The sequence below is a fragment of the Esox lucius genome, chromosome 13 (assembly GCF_011004845.1).
Source record: "Esox lucius isolate fEsoLuc1 chromosome 13, fEsoLuc1.pri, whole genome shotgun sequence".
Classification (NCBI taxonomy): Eukaryota; Metazoa; Chordata; class Actinopteri; order Esociformes; family Esocidae; genus Esox; species Esox lucius.
In genome coordinates, this window is record NC_047581.1 from 11403336 (window position 1) to 11420182 (window position 16847).

Genomic DNA, 16847 nt, shown 5'->3' on the forward strand with positions numbered 1-16847 from the left:
CAGCAACGACCCGGGACATAAAAGGTGCCTGGCACAGAATGGCAACAGCTCTGGGGTTAAATATTGCACACTTTCAGGGTACTGGTAACTTCCTTTCTGGTTACTAACACAAACTCCAGGTTCAGTGATGGTATGCAGTGCGATGGATTTTATACTACAACATATTTGTTTGTTTTTTTAAATTAACTGTACTGCTTGATACATACTGCCATGTAACTCATTGATATAATGGCATTTTCTGTCATACATGCATCTTTGGAAAAAATCTTCAGCTATGAACTCTCTGAAGAGAAGCATTTTCTGTACAATAGGCAGAAGGATCAGTTTCCTCCATGGGTTATAATTGACAAAGGCCTGATGTGTAATCTAGTAAATGTTACTGCACTGAAAGAAAGACATTAGGCTAGGTTCTTACATTGTGCATTCACTATTTTTGCCTGACAACCCCTGAGATGAAAGAAAAACACATACTAAACAATGCGAGCATACAGTATTTCAGAATTTTATTTAAGAAAACACATATCAATAGCAACTGAAAATCAAATGCTTTGAGTTGAAAAGTAAGGTGTAAAAATACAGTATCACCCCAGCCAGGCCAATAGCTCAGTGTTCCAGTTGAACAAGTGACCAGAGATATCTGGCTCATTCCCTGATTTGTCCATGCTCTTGCAAACCCCATAGCACATTATCAAGCCAAGCATGTTAGATATGTACAGTGCAAGGAGCTGGCATGAAAACACAAAAACCAACTGGGTAAGAAATATCAATTGACATCCCAAAACTCTCGTTATGTACCCACAGCCAGACCAGTTATTCAATTTGCTTCAGAACAAAAGCTGCGAATATGAAAATTGTAGGGCTTGATGATTTGGTGACCATCTGTATCAGCTGTGCTAGTTCTGAAGCACATTAAAAAAAGTGGACGAGCTTGTAACTGGAAAGTGACCAGTGTCATCAAACTAATTTCCTTTGGTAGGGTGCAGGGCAGAAGGAAGTCATAAATTAAAGAGGCCGAACATACATAAGCACCGCTACATTCCTTCACAGACAAACAGTGTTGTAATTAGGAAAAAAAACAAAGGCATCCAAACAAAGTGCAATAAAACTTTCAAGACAATTACCTACTTTCTAATTCAAGTCATACAATTCATCATTAGTCTGGTTGCTGGACTCTCTCCCTTCTGCGATGCTACATCTGAATTAAGGATCAGACACTTGGTACTGATGGCTACACCAGAGGTGTGGTTGATTGCTGTATGGTTCCATACATTAATATTATGTGCGTAAATTGCCTGTCACTTTGGAGAAAAGTATCTGCGAGATAATGTGTTACATTTTTCTTTGTCTGATATGTTAATCCTGCAAACCAAAATGAGTTGTTAGGATGTCCCCAGCACGTAGGGTAGTTTTGTCACTCTCAGCTGGACGTCCTAACAACATCACCGGTTTGCTGGAAGTCAAGAGCTTAGACACCCAGGTGAAAGTATATTCTCAGAGAAATGCCAAACGTATTGACTTTTGTCTGTCTTATAGACCTAGGTTGTATGGACAATAGATCATATTGTGATAAATTGCCTGAATTGGTGCAATAAAAAACAAACAGAATCAAACATTATTTAAATGAATAAGCTCCACCCAAAAAAACAAAAAAACAATTTTAACTACAAACAATCAGTGAAATGCCAGCAACAAGTCTGCAATGCCAGCTGAAACATTTCCAGTTTATTTTTCCAGGCACTGCTTTCCTACCTGCGCTGAAAATGTGCAGAAAAACATTCAAGATTGATTTGTACTCATTTAATATTCCCCCAACCCTCATTTGTCATCTAATCACATTCGGTCTCTTATTGACCATAAAATACATAACCATCTAACAATGGGGGTTGAGGCTTTTGGTCACAGAATCACACAGAGCTTAGAGGTGTGTCGTAAGCTGCGGTATGCTTTTAGCCGGTCCTTTTTAGTCACGCTGGCCCCGATCACATGAGTCACCACGGGCATGCTCTCTACCGCTCTCCTCTTGTGCGCACGGTGTAAAAGAATCCGGTAAACCCCCGTAACAGAACTCCTGCAGTCCTTCCCCTGATTATTCAAGATGTGCTCAGGGGTGATCCCTAAAGTCTCCAGCTCCAACCTCACCTCTGCCTCATCCTCCTCCAACTCGGACGGCGCGCTCTCCGCCAGATAGGACGGGTCTAGTTTAAAGGGCTCCATGGCCCGCGGGAAGTCGACGGGCAGCAGCCATTCACAGCCCATCATCTGCTCTATGCTGCAGCGATCTGAAGGCTGGGGCTGGAGGATGCCTCTGATCAGCCTCTGGCAGGGCTCTGGTACCCATGAGGGAAGCACGTAGACCCCCTCCAGGATGCAACGCTTCAGCTTGGCCACAGTGTCTGCCCGGAAGGGCATGGTCCCCGTCACCATGAAGAACAGCATGACGCCCAGGGCCCAGATGTCAACGAAGATGCCTAGGTAGTGTTCGTCGCGGAAGAGCTCTGGGGCAGCGTAGGGCGGGGAGCCGCAGAATGTGTTGAGGGTCTCGTCGCGGCGGCTCAGCGTGCTGAAACCGAAGTCACCCACCTTAACGCAGGTGCTGCAGGTGTAGAAGACGTTCTCAGTCTTCAGGTCTCGGTGGATGATGCTGTTGTCATGCTGTGTGTTGGGTCAAAGATGTACCTGGTTAACATACCGGTATGCATTGTATATACGTCTCATAGGAGGTGATGATTCCACTGAAAAGGGCATACAAGCAGTACTGCAGCCTTGGGCCATACCATGTGTTTGACAGCCGACAGGATCTGAGAGAAGACAATCTTGCTGTCGATGTCTGACAGTTTCCCCTCTGTAGTGATCTTGGTGTAAAGCTCTCCTCCACCTGCGTACTCCATCACCAGGTGTAAACGCGATAAGGTCTCCACCACCTGTCTCCACCAGGAAGGAACAGAGAGGATGGTAGAGGACACACAGGATGGTCAATGATGTTAGTGTGTGTGTGTGTGTGTGGACTTGTTCTCCTACATTTTCAGGACCAAAATCCACCACAATGTCAAGAAGACATCAAACACGGTGAAATGTCCTAAAATATTTCAAAGCTCAGGCATAAATGTTAGGTTGGAGTTTTATTTAGAAGTATTTTTTTGGACTTGGAACCCTGCTGCGTCTGCACATCGCTAAAAGCCAACGCACAACCTTAGGCCACACAAAAATAATTGAGTAATTACAAAACAATCTAGGCCTGAAAAGTAATGAAAACTTGTTTTGTGCATGTGTGTGTGTGTGTAACCCACTTCATAGAGGCGTATGATGTTGGGGTGGTGCAGTCTCTCCATGCTGGAGATCTCTCGGGACAACAGCCTCTGGGTTTTCTGGTCCAGCTTGGTCTTATCCAGGATCTTAATGGCCACCTTGTCTGAGGGAAAACAGACACAAATTAAGCATACAATACTTAGATTGTAGAAAAGACATTTAGGATTCTTGTTGTTATAAAAATAGACTGGTACACAGGCTAACAGCAATGCTATGTTTACAAATGTTTCTCTGGTCAAGGCAGCTTGGCCAACCGGCAGGAGGACTAAGAGGAAGCGCTGACATTGTGTAGACGTGTAGTTTTCTGGGAATCACTATGTAGTGTGAATGGATTGTGTAATTCATGTGTAATGATGCATTGTGCGTATACCATGGTTATATCCCGGAAAATATATTTGTAATGTGTATGCTATATGTGTTGGGTATTTCATATTGACTTCATGAGTATGTCACGGCATTGTCATGTGGATGCTTTTTAGATTATTCCATGGATCCCAGAACAAAATTCTTTACAACTAACTCCTCCACAAACAATATTTTGGTAGAGGACTTGATTTCCATGGAAACCCATTTTCCGGATTAGAGCCAGTACTAAAGCAATCAGTTCTAAGTATTAGTAATTTCATGAAGAGCATGACTTTCTTGGAAAGTGTAATTGTATTGATGAGATGACAGAACATTCCAGAAAGAACAAAACAGAAATAATGTCCAGACAACCAACTCTATTCTGTTAAGAACATTAAAGAGATATAAGAAGTTGCTTAATGTTTGGCTTTAGGGAGGACAAGCATATCCTAGAACTGTTTCTAAGTACCACCTCTACTCACAGTACCCATACACTTGATATGAATAGTATGAATAAATAATAAGCAATAACACAAAGAACCTTGGTAATACAGTATGGGAAAGTCCTAAGTAGTGAGATGGTGCTGAGATATCTTATTGTGCTTTGACATGCATAATTAATTAAAACTGGTATGAGTCTCATTTTCAGCTCCGACAATGCCTTCAGTAAAAGCTGTTGAAAGGCCTCAGGGCTCATTTTGCTTTGTAGGTCTAAGCAAAAGATGCCACACAAACAGAGATACTCACACGCAGGCATACACACTTCAGTCTTTGATGAAGCATGCAGCAATTCCAGCCGTCGCTAGGGAAACACAATCCATCTTCTCAAGGGCAACAGACAGGCTGTCTCTCTGTGGTTGATTCTGACCACAGGCCTAAACTCCTGACTCATTAGCAAACAGCTAGCTAAGGGTACTTATTATTAGCTCAAGCTAGCAAACAGTGACTGTGTTGTGAGATCCTGCAGGAGCAGATGGACTGGGGTTTTTCTGAGAGCTATTCACAATTCCAGTGTATTTAGAGCAGATAGCCCGGGCTTCTAGACCAATTAGTGGTCTAAGAAAGAACCATTTAAAGATTCCTTTTCATGTCCATTCACATGCATCACAGCGGGGGAGCGTGTGTCACGTCTCCACATCAGTGGATGTTTCCTCACCTTTGGTGAGGGCATGGATCCCCAGTTTGACGTGGGAGAAGTTTCCGCAGCCAATCTCCCCGCGGACCTTGTAGAAGCCGATACGCCGCCCCACAGTGAGCTCGCGGACTACCCTGCCAACAGGGGGCGGCCAAACGTTCAGCAACAGCAAACCACCAGAAAACACGTTAAGAAACCTACTTCCACGATGTCGTTCCAAGGGAGTGCCGGTTTCCGCCGTCCTACCTGTCATCTTGGCACATTTCCAGGTTGAGCCTCTCCAGGGGGGTGAGGCGGCGGGCCGGGGCCCCCTCGTCATCCGTAGCGATATCGGAGCTGTCCTGGCGGCTCCAGCGGGCGTACCTTCCGTCCTCACCCCCTGCGCCTGCGGTCATAGCCCTAGACACCCTGGGGCCTCCCACCATAGCCCCGGAGGAGCCTACCCCTGCTGGGCACACGGCTGTCATCCTCCCCGGGACGCCTTGTACGAGGAGGGATCAGCTCATGGCTGGAGAGGGTTCCGATCCAGACCGCCACCTGTGGGTGAACCAAGAGAACACAACGTTCCCGGACATCGAGAGGGGAAATACCCTGCCAGAGATCTGGTCAAGCATTTCTGTCAAACTCTTTATCCACATGATATGTGTATTGTATTCGAGTTCTCAGCAAGACCGTGTAAAAAGTATAAATCTCACCTTTATACATGGGGCCCATGTTGAAAGCGTTCCGGCTTCTCTGAGTGTCCAGGCGACCACGGTTTAAATCCAGTGAGACAAAACCGAGGTTACTCTATTCAGCAAGTGCTGACCTACAGACGTTCAGTGGTCTGCAGTTTAAAAGGAAGGTAATGCTCTGATCTGTAGCTCAAGAGTATTTGTGAGCTCCATATTGTTGCTCCAGATAGTTCTTTGAAACAGAGGACGGCTTAAACTGTGTTGGTTGTTCAGAAGCAAGCAACAGTTCACCTCTGCTGGGTCTCGCATCAGTGCTACCACGTTTTAATTGGCTCTTTGATTCCCCTGAGATCTGAATAGTGCATGGGTGGGGGAGGGGGGTGGAGGAAGTATGGCTGACATTAAGATGCTGCCATGAGATACTCCCGTAAATGCCCCAAGAGGTTGACTCTCTCTTGAACAGTGAACTCAGCCGGATGCTGGACTCTTCTCCCACTCTCTTCTCTCTGACACGTAGCTGTAGGGATTAATGATCACAGTGATTAGATCTTTATTCATGGTGAGTGTGGGAATATGTTAGGTTGTTGGTGCAATAAAGCGGTATTTGTGTATCTCGAATGTGGGAATCTAAAGACTTGGCCTATTTCAGTGTATGCAGAGATAAACAGGCCTATATGGGTGAATGTGTGCTTGTATGTCTGTTTCTGTTCTCCTTACTTTATGAAGTATTTCTTAGTCCCCAGCTGATTTGAGTTGAGTGAGACATCTCACCATTTCACCTGAAGGACAAAAAACTAAATTTGACAAAATAACAATCTTACATCAAACCAATCTTATGGAAATGTCTGTTGTATAGGGAAAAAACACTGAAAGATACAAATGTATTTGTAGGCTGGACACCAAAACACACTCTCAAGACATGAGAACATGTTTTGTTCTCAGGTACACTCCAGGAGATTATGCATTATGTGTGTGTGTGCTGTGCTTATTCATAAAACGAACAATGTCCCAAGAGTAGACGTGGTAAGACTAAGTATCAAGTCTGTAACATCAGGAACAATAGACTATCAAATGCTGCAATAATTGAATGACTCTCTCCCTTGACGACCGGGTACGCTATCATACTTTCAACCTCTATACAAAACGGCTGATTTCTAACAGGAGCATTGCTGTTGTAATACATGCAGAATGTGGTTTGGCATTGTCTTGCTGATAAAAGCAAGGTCTTCCCTGAAAGTCGTATATTGCTCCAAAACCGGCATACGTTGTTCAGCATTAATGGTGTCTTCACAGATGTGCAAGTCACCCATGCCATGTGCACTAATGCACCCCCATACAATCACAGATGCTGGCTTTTGAACTGTGTGCTGATAACAAGCTGATGGTCCCTCTCCTTTTCAGTCCGGAGGATGCGGTGTCTGACCACAGGACAGTTATTAGTCAGACCACAGGACAGTTTTCTACTTCGCCTCAGTCCATTTTGAAAGAGTTCGGGCTCAAAGAAGGTGGCAGCATTTCTGGTACTTCTTCACATTTGGTTTCTTCTTTTCATGGTAGAGTTTTATCTTGCATTTGTGGATGCAGCGACATACTGTGTTCACACACAATGGTTTTAGGAAGTGTTTCTGAGCCCATGCAGTGATTTCCACTAAAGAATCGTGAGCCTGAGGGCCTGAAGATCACGGCCCTCCAATATTGGTTTTCGGCTTTGTCCCTTGCATACAGAGATCTCTCCAGATTCTCTGAATATTTTAATGTTATTGTGTAATGTAGGTGATGAGATCCCCAAATTCTTTGCAATTTTACATTGAGAAACATTATTCTTAAATGGTTGCACTATTTGCCTGTGCAGTCTTTCAAATAGTGGTGAATCCCTCGTCTTTTTATACCCAATTATGTTACTGACCTGTTGTCAACTCACCTAATTAGTTGTGTGATGTTCCACCAGGCTTTTCTTAAGCGTTACACAACATTTCCAGTCTTTTGTTGCCCCTGCCCCAGGTTTTTTGAAACGTGTTGCTGGCATCAAATTCAAACTGGGCATATACTTTTCAAGAAACTATAAAATGTCTCAGTCTATGTACTATTTTCTGATGAATATAGGTTTTAAATGATTTGCACAACACTGCATTCTGTTGTTCTATAAATGGGTTTATACTTACTACGCTCGTCATTTAATGGAAAACAAGTTCATCTAACTCTCACTAGCACCACTATAATGCTGTAAATGTGATGTCAACATCATGGGGCCAGTTTTCTGGAAACAGAGGAACTAGCCCTTTACAAGAACACCATTAACTGAGATTCTTAGAATGTTTTCTTTAAAAGCTGTTTGAAAAAAAATTTTTTTTTTTCACACTGCCATGTTTTCATCATCCATTTTTACACAAGTAAAGTAATGTAGAGCCAGATTATCAAAGCAGCTGTGATGGAAACTGGATGTGTTGATCAGCTGTTATTCATGAAATTTGTTAGGCTACAGATGAAAAGCTAACCCAGTAAACAATTACCGTCTTTCAACGTTGAAATATGGTTGAAAATAAGTCGGTCCGCCTTGGACTGGTTTTCGACGTGATTTCAACGAAGTAGTTTGGCTGGACTGTTTGACTACGTCTTTCAACGTTGAAATATGGTTGAAAATAAGTCGGTTTTTCAACTAAGTAGACTGTTTGACTCTTTTCAGTTGATCATACATGTTATACATGCTAAAACAATGGAGAAAAAAGTTACCAAATCATGTTCATTATTATCTTAAATAAATGTAAAGAGTTTTATATATTCCGTCAAAAGTTTATGAAATAAAGTATATGAAAAAAAATTCATTGAAACTGCGATTAATATCATATGGAAATAATTACCCCACCCCACCTCGTGGTGCACCATTAAAACATTTTCTTGCCACCTGCCATAAAACCAAAGAAGAAGAAGCACGCGAATGTGGCGCGCTCTGTATTACCCCCCCCCAACCATCAAGCCAACCGCCAGCAGCTGTGTAAAGTAAGTAAGCAAGCTATGCCAAAATAATTCGATATGATAGCAAAATAAGTGTAACATTATAAACTTTTACCTTATTTCATCCAAACCTGACTTTTTTTTTATAGTAAACGTAACGTTACTGTAGACATTCGGCTAACTTTACCACAAGTGCACACCGATGGGCAGTTAACGTTAGTGTTAAATTCCCAAAATGCCTTTAAGGTTTAACTGTTTGTGATTATTTTGTAACTTGTTATGTTACATCGAGGTAGATATCCAGATTAATTAATTTCAGCTTTGATTAGGCGTTGCAGTACGGCTAAGTGAGTTTTGTGGGTTTTGTGAATCCAGTGGGTTTTTCTTCATACTAGCATGCACGAAAGTTAGCTAGCTAACGTTAGATGGTGAAGGTCAAGATTGAGAATTGGACGTCACGCGTTTAACACCACGAAGGCGCCGCCATTCTTCATAGTTGTCAATTCTCCTACCTCACTTATGAACATATTAACAACATTATTCAATGAGCTTCAACTGTTTTTTTTTGTTTAGGATCTAACTGTTCTCACACACCTCAGCGTGGAGTTTGTAATCCATCACATTTTGGGAGCAGAAAAGGTTGGGCATCCTCATCCAGTGAGTCAATGATCAGTTGCATTCTTCATAGTTGTCAATTCTCCTACCTCACTTATTAACATTATTGCAGGAGAAAAAAAATATTTCAATGAGCTTCAACAGTTTTTTTTTAATAATTTTTCTTCAGGATCTAAGCGTTCTCGCACACCTCAGCGTGGAGTTCCAAATCCAGCACAGTCCGGGAGCAGAAAAGGTCGGGCATCCTCATCCAGTGAGTCCATGATCAGTTGTATTCTTCATAGTTGTCAATTCCCCTACCTCACTTATTGGCCATATTGCAAGAGCACCTGTCTTTAAAAACAATTTCAAATAGTTTCAATGTTGTTGTTTTTTTCTCTCTTCAGGATTTAGTCGTTCTCGCACACCTCAGCGTGGAGTTCCAAATCCAGCACAGTCCGGGAGCAGAAAAGGTCAGGCATCCTCATCCAGTGAGTCCATGATCAGTTGCATTCTTCATAGTTGTCAATTCTCCTACCTCACTTATTGGCCATATTGCAGGAGCAGCTGTCTTTAAAAACGATTTCAGTAAGCTTCAATGTTGTTGTTTTTTGTAATTATGCAGTTACATTTTTACTCATTGCCTGCTCTGTTTATCGCCCTCTTAGCACTTAGAAAAGCAAAAATATAGAAAGAGATGATTCATTAGGAATAATGCAAGCATAAAGGAATATTTGTAGAATGTAGGCATGGACCTATATATATGATTTTCTGCATGTTTTCTCAGGCTTTTCACCAACAATCTAATGGCTGGTTTCAACATGAAGGGGCAGGGTCGCAGTGAGAAAAAAGCCTTCCAGGATACAGTTTTTTACTCTTTGGTAAAAGGTAACTGCATTTTTCATGTTTATACAGGTGCTTCTCAAATTAGAATATTGAAAAAAGTCAATTCATTTTAGGAACTTAACAGGTGAGACCAATGTATTAGACTCATTACATGCAAAGTGAGACATTTCAAGCCTTTATTTGTTATACATTTGATTATGGCTTACAGCTTATGAAACCCACAAATCCAAAATCTTGCAAATTCAGAATATTACATCAAATCGATAAAGGAATTTTACAGAAATGTTGGCTCTCTGAAAAGTATAATCATGCATACTCTGTACTTGTTTTTTTTTAACAGAATTTATTTGTATTTTTTAGAACAAAACTGTGTGGTCCAATAAATGCAGTGCCAAATTTAATACCATCTATATTAGAGCACTGGGCATTTCAAATATTTTTGAAATCATGCTTATTTTCTAAACAAGTATTTATTTCCAGAATTTATTTGTATTTTTTAGAACAAAACTGTGTGGTCCAATAAATGCAGTGCCAAATTTAATACCATCTATATTAGAGCACTGGGCATTTCAAATATTTTTGAAATCATGCTTATTTTCTAAACAAGTATTTATTTCCAGTTTAATTTTCTGATTTCCCATGGGCCCCCCCTCACTGGTTCTTTGTCCTCCATTTATAAAATCCTGGAATTGCCCTGCTGAGTACATATGCATGATTATACTTTTCAGAGGGCCAACATTTCTGTATTTAATCTTTTTTTTTTTATTGATTTTGTAATCTAATTTTCTGAGATTTTGAAATTGAGATTTTGAAATTGGCTTGTAAGCCATAATCATCAAAATTATAACAAAGCCTTGAAATATCTCACTTTGCATGTAATGAGTCTATATAATATACTAGTTTCACCTGTTAAGTTGAATTCCTAAAATAAACTTACACAACATAATTTATTGAGAAGTATTTCTTTTGGGAAGGTATGCAAATCCATGCAATTGTTAATTGATAAAATGTAAATACAATGTGTAGTAGGAGTCTTAATGATGTAAGATGTGGTTTATTTATGCACCATTGATTTATTTTTTTCTTTCTTTGCAGCTGCAGTAATGAAGTGGAGTAAAACTGCCACGGAACTTGAAATTAGGGCTGCTATGGCTGAGACACTGAAACATGCTCCCGGGAGAGCTGGAGGTGGAGGTCGTCGCAAAGTCTGAACATTGTGTATTGTACATTCTTAGAGTTGTTTTTTTTGTTTTTAACTCTTGGAATGTGTTGCTTACTGGACCGTTTATTGCACTGACGCTGTAAAATCTGTTAGTTATGCACTAATTAAAATGTGTTTAATAAATAAAGTTATTCTAAGCTAACCCTTTAAAGCATTGTTTCATTCATATGTTAATATAAAATGTTATTTGAATGTGTAGACTTGAGAATTGACAATTGTCAATAGGCATTGAGTAAACGTTAAAGATCGACCTGTTTTCAACGTTGAAAAGTTGGACATATTCGACGTCTTTTCAATTTTCATTTTCAACCTTCAGTGGACCGTCATTAGACGTTGAAGGTTTACGTCTATTCAACGTCTAATAGACGTCCTTTTGCTAGCTGGGAAATCTAATGTATTTCATGTGTTAGAAGTGATACTGTAATCGCTAACAAGCACAGCTAAAAGTGGACTGGCCACCCCAGAGCCCGGGTCCTCAGGGTTCTTCATATGATCCTGCCTTTCTAATGAAACGTTGCTACAGCAAGGCAGGACACGGGCGCATGGAGAACAGAGGACTTTAAATAAATAAATAACTAACACACAAAAAAAGAACAGAACAACACTACAAAAGGATGGAACCAAACAGTGTACACCAGGATCGAAGAGGGAAAACTTAATTTAAATCCAGACAGATAAGGAACACAAGTGAGGGTAATGACAAGAAACAGGTGTAAGAGCTTCAAAAGAGGGAAAGAGGGCAGTGGATCTCACTTGCACCGCAAGTCTGCTGAAATGGTGATGGAAACATATGGTAGTAATACATATAGGACCCATTCGTAGGATTTCCACCATACAAACACACAGAACAGCCATTTATAAATGGTATTGGGGAAAGGCTTGTAGTAGTTTGTTGTTATTGTCGTTATTTTGTTTTTGTTAGCGTATTCACACTCAGTAGATTCAGCGTCTTTTCAATTGTTTTCTTTTGTCTATTTTGGTCCGGTCGTGTAGATGCAAGTTAAAATAATTTGGATAAAGCCACTATTTGTCTATGGGTTCAACAGGTTTGTGGATGACACTATCAACTCAGGCCTCCACTACATCCTCTAACACCCAGAATGCCCAAAGATGTACGCAAGGATACTGTTTGTGGACAGCTCTACCTTCAACAAGATCATTCCAGATACATTTCTACCAGATAATCTCTCTCAGCTGAACATGTCCAGCTCAATCTGTCACCAGATGGTTGACTTCCTGATCAGAAGGCCGCCAGCAAAGGTCAATCACTTCCAACAAATCCTTCTTGAACGGTTTCTTTCCCCTTGCAATAGCCTTCAGCAACCAGCCATCTGGCCCATGGAGTCCAATAAGACTTTACCCCACATAAAGGCACTCCCAAACTGTCAGCTCCATAGCGGAAGTATCCCTATTGAAACTCAGTTTGACAATCCCATTATCTCTTACTGTACTCCCCATCCTTTCTATACAGTGAACTTCCAAGTATTTGGACAGTGTCACACTTGTGTTGTTGTTGAAACAATATGATAGCAATGAACTGCAGACTAAGTTTAAAACTGAGTGTGTGTTCATTTACACTACAGTTTAAATGTTTTGGGGTCACTTTAGACTTTTCATGGTTTTCGAAAGAAAAGCACAATTTCTGTCCATTAAAATTACACCAAAATGATCAGAAATACAGTATAGACATTGTGATTGTCGCAAATGACTGTTGTAGCTAGAAACAGCAGATTTCTTATATAATATATACTTAGGCATAAAATATTAGCAACCCATTTTTAGCAACCTTCACTACTGTGTTCCTATGGCCCATTGTGTTTGCTAATCCATAATTTTAAAAGGTTAATTGATCATTAGAAAAACCTTTTGCAATTATGTTAGCACAGCTAAAAGATGTTGTGCTGATTAAAGAAGTAATAAAACTGTCCCTCTTTAGACTAGTTGAGTATCTGGAGCAACAGCAATTTTGGGTTTGATTACCAGCTGGAAATGGCCTGACACAAAGAACTTTCTTCTGAAAGTCGTCCCTCTATTCTTCTTCAGGCTGTAATTGCTGCAAATGGAGGTTTCTTGGACAAAACCATAGTTTGAAGGACACAAATGTTATTTCAATTAAGAATAATTATTTGTAACCTTGTCAATTACTGTATTTCCTATTAGTTTTGCTATATTTCCTATTCATACATATTTCATGTTTTCATGGAGAACAAGGACATTTCTAAGTGACCCCAAACATTTGAACAGTAGTGTATATCAAATTAACCATTTAGAAATGATGGCACTTTTTGTACATAATCCACCCATTTTAGGGTGGTATTTGGACAGTAGACTTCACAACGGTTACTTGTTAGACAGTGTTTTCAGCATTAGTGCATGCACAAAAAGCAGTTAAAGTCCTGGCATTGATTTTAGGCTAGCATTTTGGCATTTGTTGCTGGTGTTAAACAGCGTGAGGTACTACAATTCCAAGTCAAGGTCTTGTGGACAGATGAGAAAAAGATGAGCGTAACCAGAGTGATAGCGGAAGGTTTGGTGATATAAAGGTACTGACATACAACATCATGTTCAAAATAAGGCGAAGGCAGTGTTATGTTCTGAACATGTGACTCAATCACCCCATTTTTGACACACCAGAATTACTGGGTCAATTTGGAAGCATGCGTTCACTTTATTAGTGCGCATTTCCATGATATAGAACTGGAGTTAATATATAGAACTTTGTAGAATGGTCTTTCTACAAAGACCATTTCTACAAAGACCAGTCTATTCTGCAGTAATAACAGATGTATCTATAAATAATCATGATCTTATATAACACCTCATTAAGACAGGTGATATCTAAACACAAAATCTCACTTGTTTTGCCAGGAGCTCCCTTATTCAATCTCGACTGAGTGAAGCAGTGGAGGTGGAGCATAGCGAATCAAAGTGATAACCCTTTGTGAGCTCTCCTATTTGCCCAGCCTTCAAACACCTTTCGGCCTTCCGTCGTGTCCCTGGCATGAATATCTAACCATTGATCAGAGCCAGACTAAAAGGACTCGCCAAAGGGAGAAGAGGCCTCCGCTTTTACCTCACAAAGCGAACACTGCTCTGCAAATTAGCCTTTTATGTGAGCATGCAGACAGGACCGATACCCAGGTGAGATGCAACATTCACTAAAACACACACGCACGCATGCACGTGCGCGCAACGAAAGGGACTGCTTAGGAAGTGTGGGCAATACACCTGAGAGTAGAGCATCTAGAAGGTTAACTCGATAGGAAGTGTTTGTGTTTAGCTCTGGGAGTCAACTCCCCAATTGGTTGCTTGGCAATGGACAGGGAACATGTTTGTGCGCGTCTCTACTCTGGATTGGGTAGTCAGAGCCGAGCACTGTTCATCATTAAACATAAAATAGGAAATAACTCATTTACAGCTATTCACCAGTGTCTGTAATAAAGCCCGCTACATCTCAAATAATCAGTCAGATAGCAATGGACCTCTGACAAAAAGACTGCTAGCTTCGCAGCCGACTCTTGTCGCTCTGCACAACAGTAGCAACACATTTCTTTGTCTTTTTTTATTTCGAAAGAGATCCTCTTGTTTCACTAACACTGTCACTGCCTCAATAATTCTCCTCCCTCTTTTACACACAAACACGTAGATACACAACAGAGAGACAACTAGTGAAAGAGACCGTGAGAGAGGTCTCTAACCCTAATGCTCCTTACGGTCTTAATTTAAATGTGTGGTTGGAGAGAATAAAGAGCAGAATAAAGACACCTCCCCCTTGCTTTTAAGTACACAGCCCCCGTCGAAGCATTGGAATCAGGCTGCTTGGCTGGAAAGCCATCTTAATCGTCACATACCGTTGGGGCAACTGGGTATGTAATGAGTAGACCGGTTAATGTAACGACAGATAGCCTACTCCTGCTATACTCAACACTCAGTACAGTAAATGGTAATGTATATCAGTTTATATCCTACTTGAACACCAGTACCAAGCCTGAAGCCAGAATGTTCATTTGAGTCAGGTTCTCCACATATTGTATTTACCGTATTGTATGTGTTTCTAGACCTGATTGCGATGGGTGTCAAAACCCTCTGCAGGAGAAGAGACATGCCTGTTGTTCTGGAGTACATGTACGCACACATCCCTTTGGGTCTAGCAAAGTTACCATGACACTGTACAAAGGGAGAGAAGCGTTTTCACACCGCTGTTTGTAATCACTCCGGAGAGCACACACCCTGAATAGGATTACTGCCTGGACAAGGTATCACCACAGCCCCACTGATTGGACTGATTCAATTCTACCCATACAGACTAAAGAGAAATACATTGTTAAGGAGTGAGAACAGACTGAAGAATTCAATGAAGTTCTTGTTTATATTTACCTACTCAGTTGCATGGTGTCCACCACATCATGGATCTTCTTGGCACTTACAGGACTTTGGTTTGTAAGCACAAGGCAACAATATCTACAAATGAGGAAAGAGAGTGTACTGCTGAATCACAGGGTGCCTTGATTCTCCCATCGCTTTGCGTGTAGATGAAAGTTGATCCCGACCTAGTGAGAGCTGACATTTGCCCAACGCGTTCGATGATCAGTTTCCTCTGCATTATATCAACAGTCCAATCACTGTATTAATTTATTCTCTAATCCGAACACTTCACAGCAGCTTTTATCATAAGAAATACAATCTGACATGACAACTGTTTAATGTGCTGATGGAGCAGCAAAGGAAACACACTTTTTGTGTCTGTTTAACAGTGTGGGCTGTATAGTATGTTTGTAAAAGAGATGATCAAGCACATTTTGAGCACTCAGACCTTAATTCTTGAAATTCTATGACAACCTGTGTGATACTGTGTCAGCTTCATGTTCTGGTAAAAGAAAATACCAAGAGCATGGTGTTAAGACTTCAAAACCAATTTGCCCCATACTGTAAAACAAAGCTCATTGTTCACACCACACACACAAACACACACACACGGTCGAAATGTAATCATTAATGCACAGTTAATCTCCTTTACAGAGCAGTGTCTCAATGCTATGACATAAATGCTGGGTTTTTGTTCAAATACCAGTAGTCATTAACAAACCCGGCCATGCGTTGATTGATAAATAGATAACCCATAGAAGCTGCCCATGATGGATCTCTTGAATAAGCAACTGGGCAGGTTTGAGTGATATTCAAGATGCAATGTACCTGGTCTGTTTCAACCACAGCCACGGTAGCTTAAACAAAAATAACATATTGACACAGTGTAGGCTACGATGAAATGCAGGACGTCAGCAGTAGTGTCAGATGGATCGGGAGAATGCAGTCATTCACCAAAACAGGGCTATAATTTTAGGTGGTGTATTGCTATCTACAGCAATATAGCCTGTAGGCCACCCTGTCAGCTATGCACGACATATAACATGTCCCTTACCTTTCTGGAATACAGATGTTGATTTAACGAAGGTATGAGGCAAATCTCCAAAATAATTATAAGACCACTGTATTCTTCTGTAGTGTTGTCACTGATGGTTATTACCAGAAACGCTCCTCCAGCAGATCGATCGCAATACAGGGAATCCTTTTGAGTGACAGGATATGTGACGACTTAAATACGGCAAGGGGTGTTACCTTTGTGCTTTTTAACCAATGGAAATTGCGTATTACACGCCGTCGCGGGAATTGGCTGGAGCGCACGCGCTCGGATAGGTTAGTCGTTCTGCGTTCTGGGAGCTCTCCACAGTGCAGCGGAGTTCATAATGAGGTGTGATGGTAAGCCTATTAATTG

The 16847-nt window shown here is 41.0% G+C and overlaps 1 protein-coding gene and 1 long non-coding RNA gene across 5 annotated transcripts; one reads left to right on the forward strand and one right to left on the reverse strand.

Annotated features, from left to right (window-relative positions):
• Positions 1–488: 488 nt before the first annotated feature.
• On the reverse strand, positions 489–16602 carry nim1k (NIM1 serine/threonine protein kinase). 3 transcript variants are annotated; one of them, XM_020052844.3, is made up of 9 exons: positions 16494–16602; positions 15456–15535; positions 6178–6239; positions 5482–5977; positions 5033–5323; positions 4808–4920; positions 3288–3409; positions 2775–2921; positions 489–2652 (listed from the first exon to the last, which is right to left on the reverse strand). In XM_020052844.3, the coding sequence occupies exons 5-9, from the start codon at positions 5251–5253 to the stop codon at positions 1897–1899; spliced, it is 1359 nt and encodes a 452-aa protein (XP_019908403.2). In that variant the 5' UTR covers positions 5254–5323; positions 5482–5977; positions 6178–6239; positions 15456–15535; positions 16494–16602; the 3' UTR covers positions 489–1896. The 3 variants fall into 3 exon arrangements, with proteins under 3 accessions (XP_019908403.2, XP_019908402.2, XP_034152367.1); XM_020052843.3 differs by having other exon boundaries at positions 15452–15535; XM_034296476.1 differs by lacking the exons at positions 15456–15535; positions 16494–16602 and adding an exon at positions 7971–8329.
• On the forward strand, positions 8329–11033 carry LOC109615330. 2 transcript variants are annotated; one of them, XR_004576709.1, is made up of 6 exons: positions 8329–8457; positions 8986–9069; positions 9197–9280; positions 9414–9497; positions 9794–9894; positions 10948–11033. It is a non-coding gene; the product is annotated as an uncharacterized LOC109615330 (long non-coding RNA). The 2 variants fall into 2 exon arrangements; XR_004576710.1 differs by having other exon boundaries at positions 9414–9479.
• Positions 16603–16847: the final 245 nt, after the last annotated feature.

Excerpts from the sequence above, each read along its gene's own strand:
- nim1k (XM_020052844.3), bottom strand. The coding sequence starts at position 5,253 with ATGACAGCCGTGTGCCCAGCAGGGGTAGGCTCCTCCGGGGCTATGGTG. Across the intron at positions 4,921-5,032 it reads GAAATGTGCCAAGATGACAG|GGTAGTCCGCGAGCTCACTG; the intron begins GTAGGACGGCGG and ends CCCTGTTGGCAG. Across the intron at positions 2,653-2,774 it reads TGTCGGCTGTCAAACACATG|CATGACAACAGCATCATCCA; the intron begins GTATGGCCCAAG and ends CCCAACACACAG.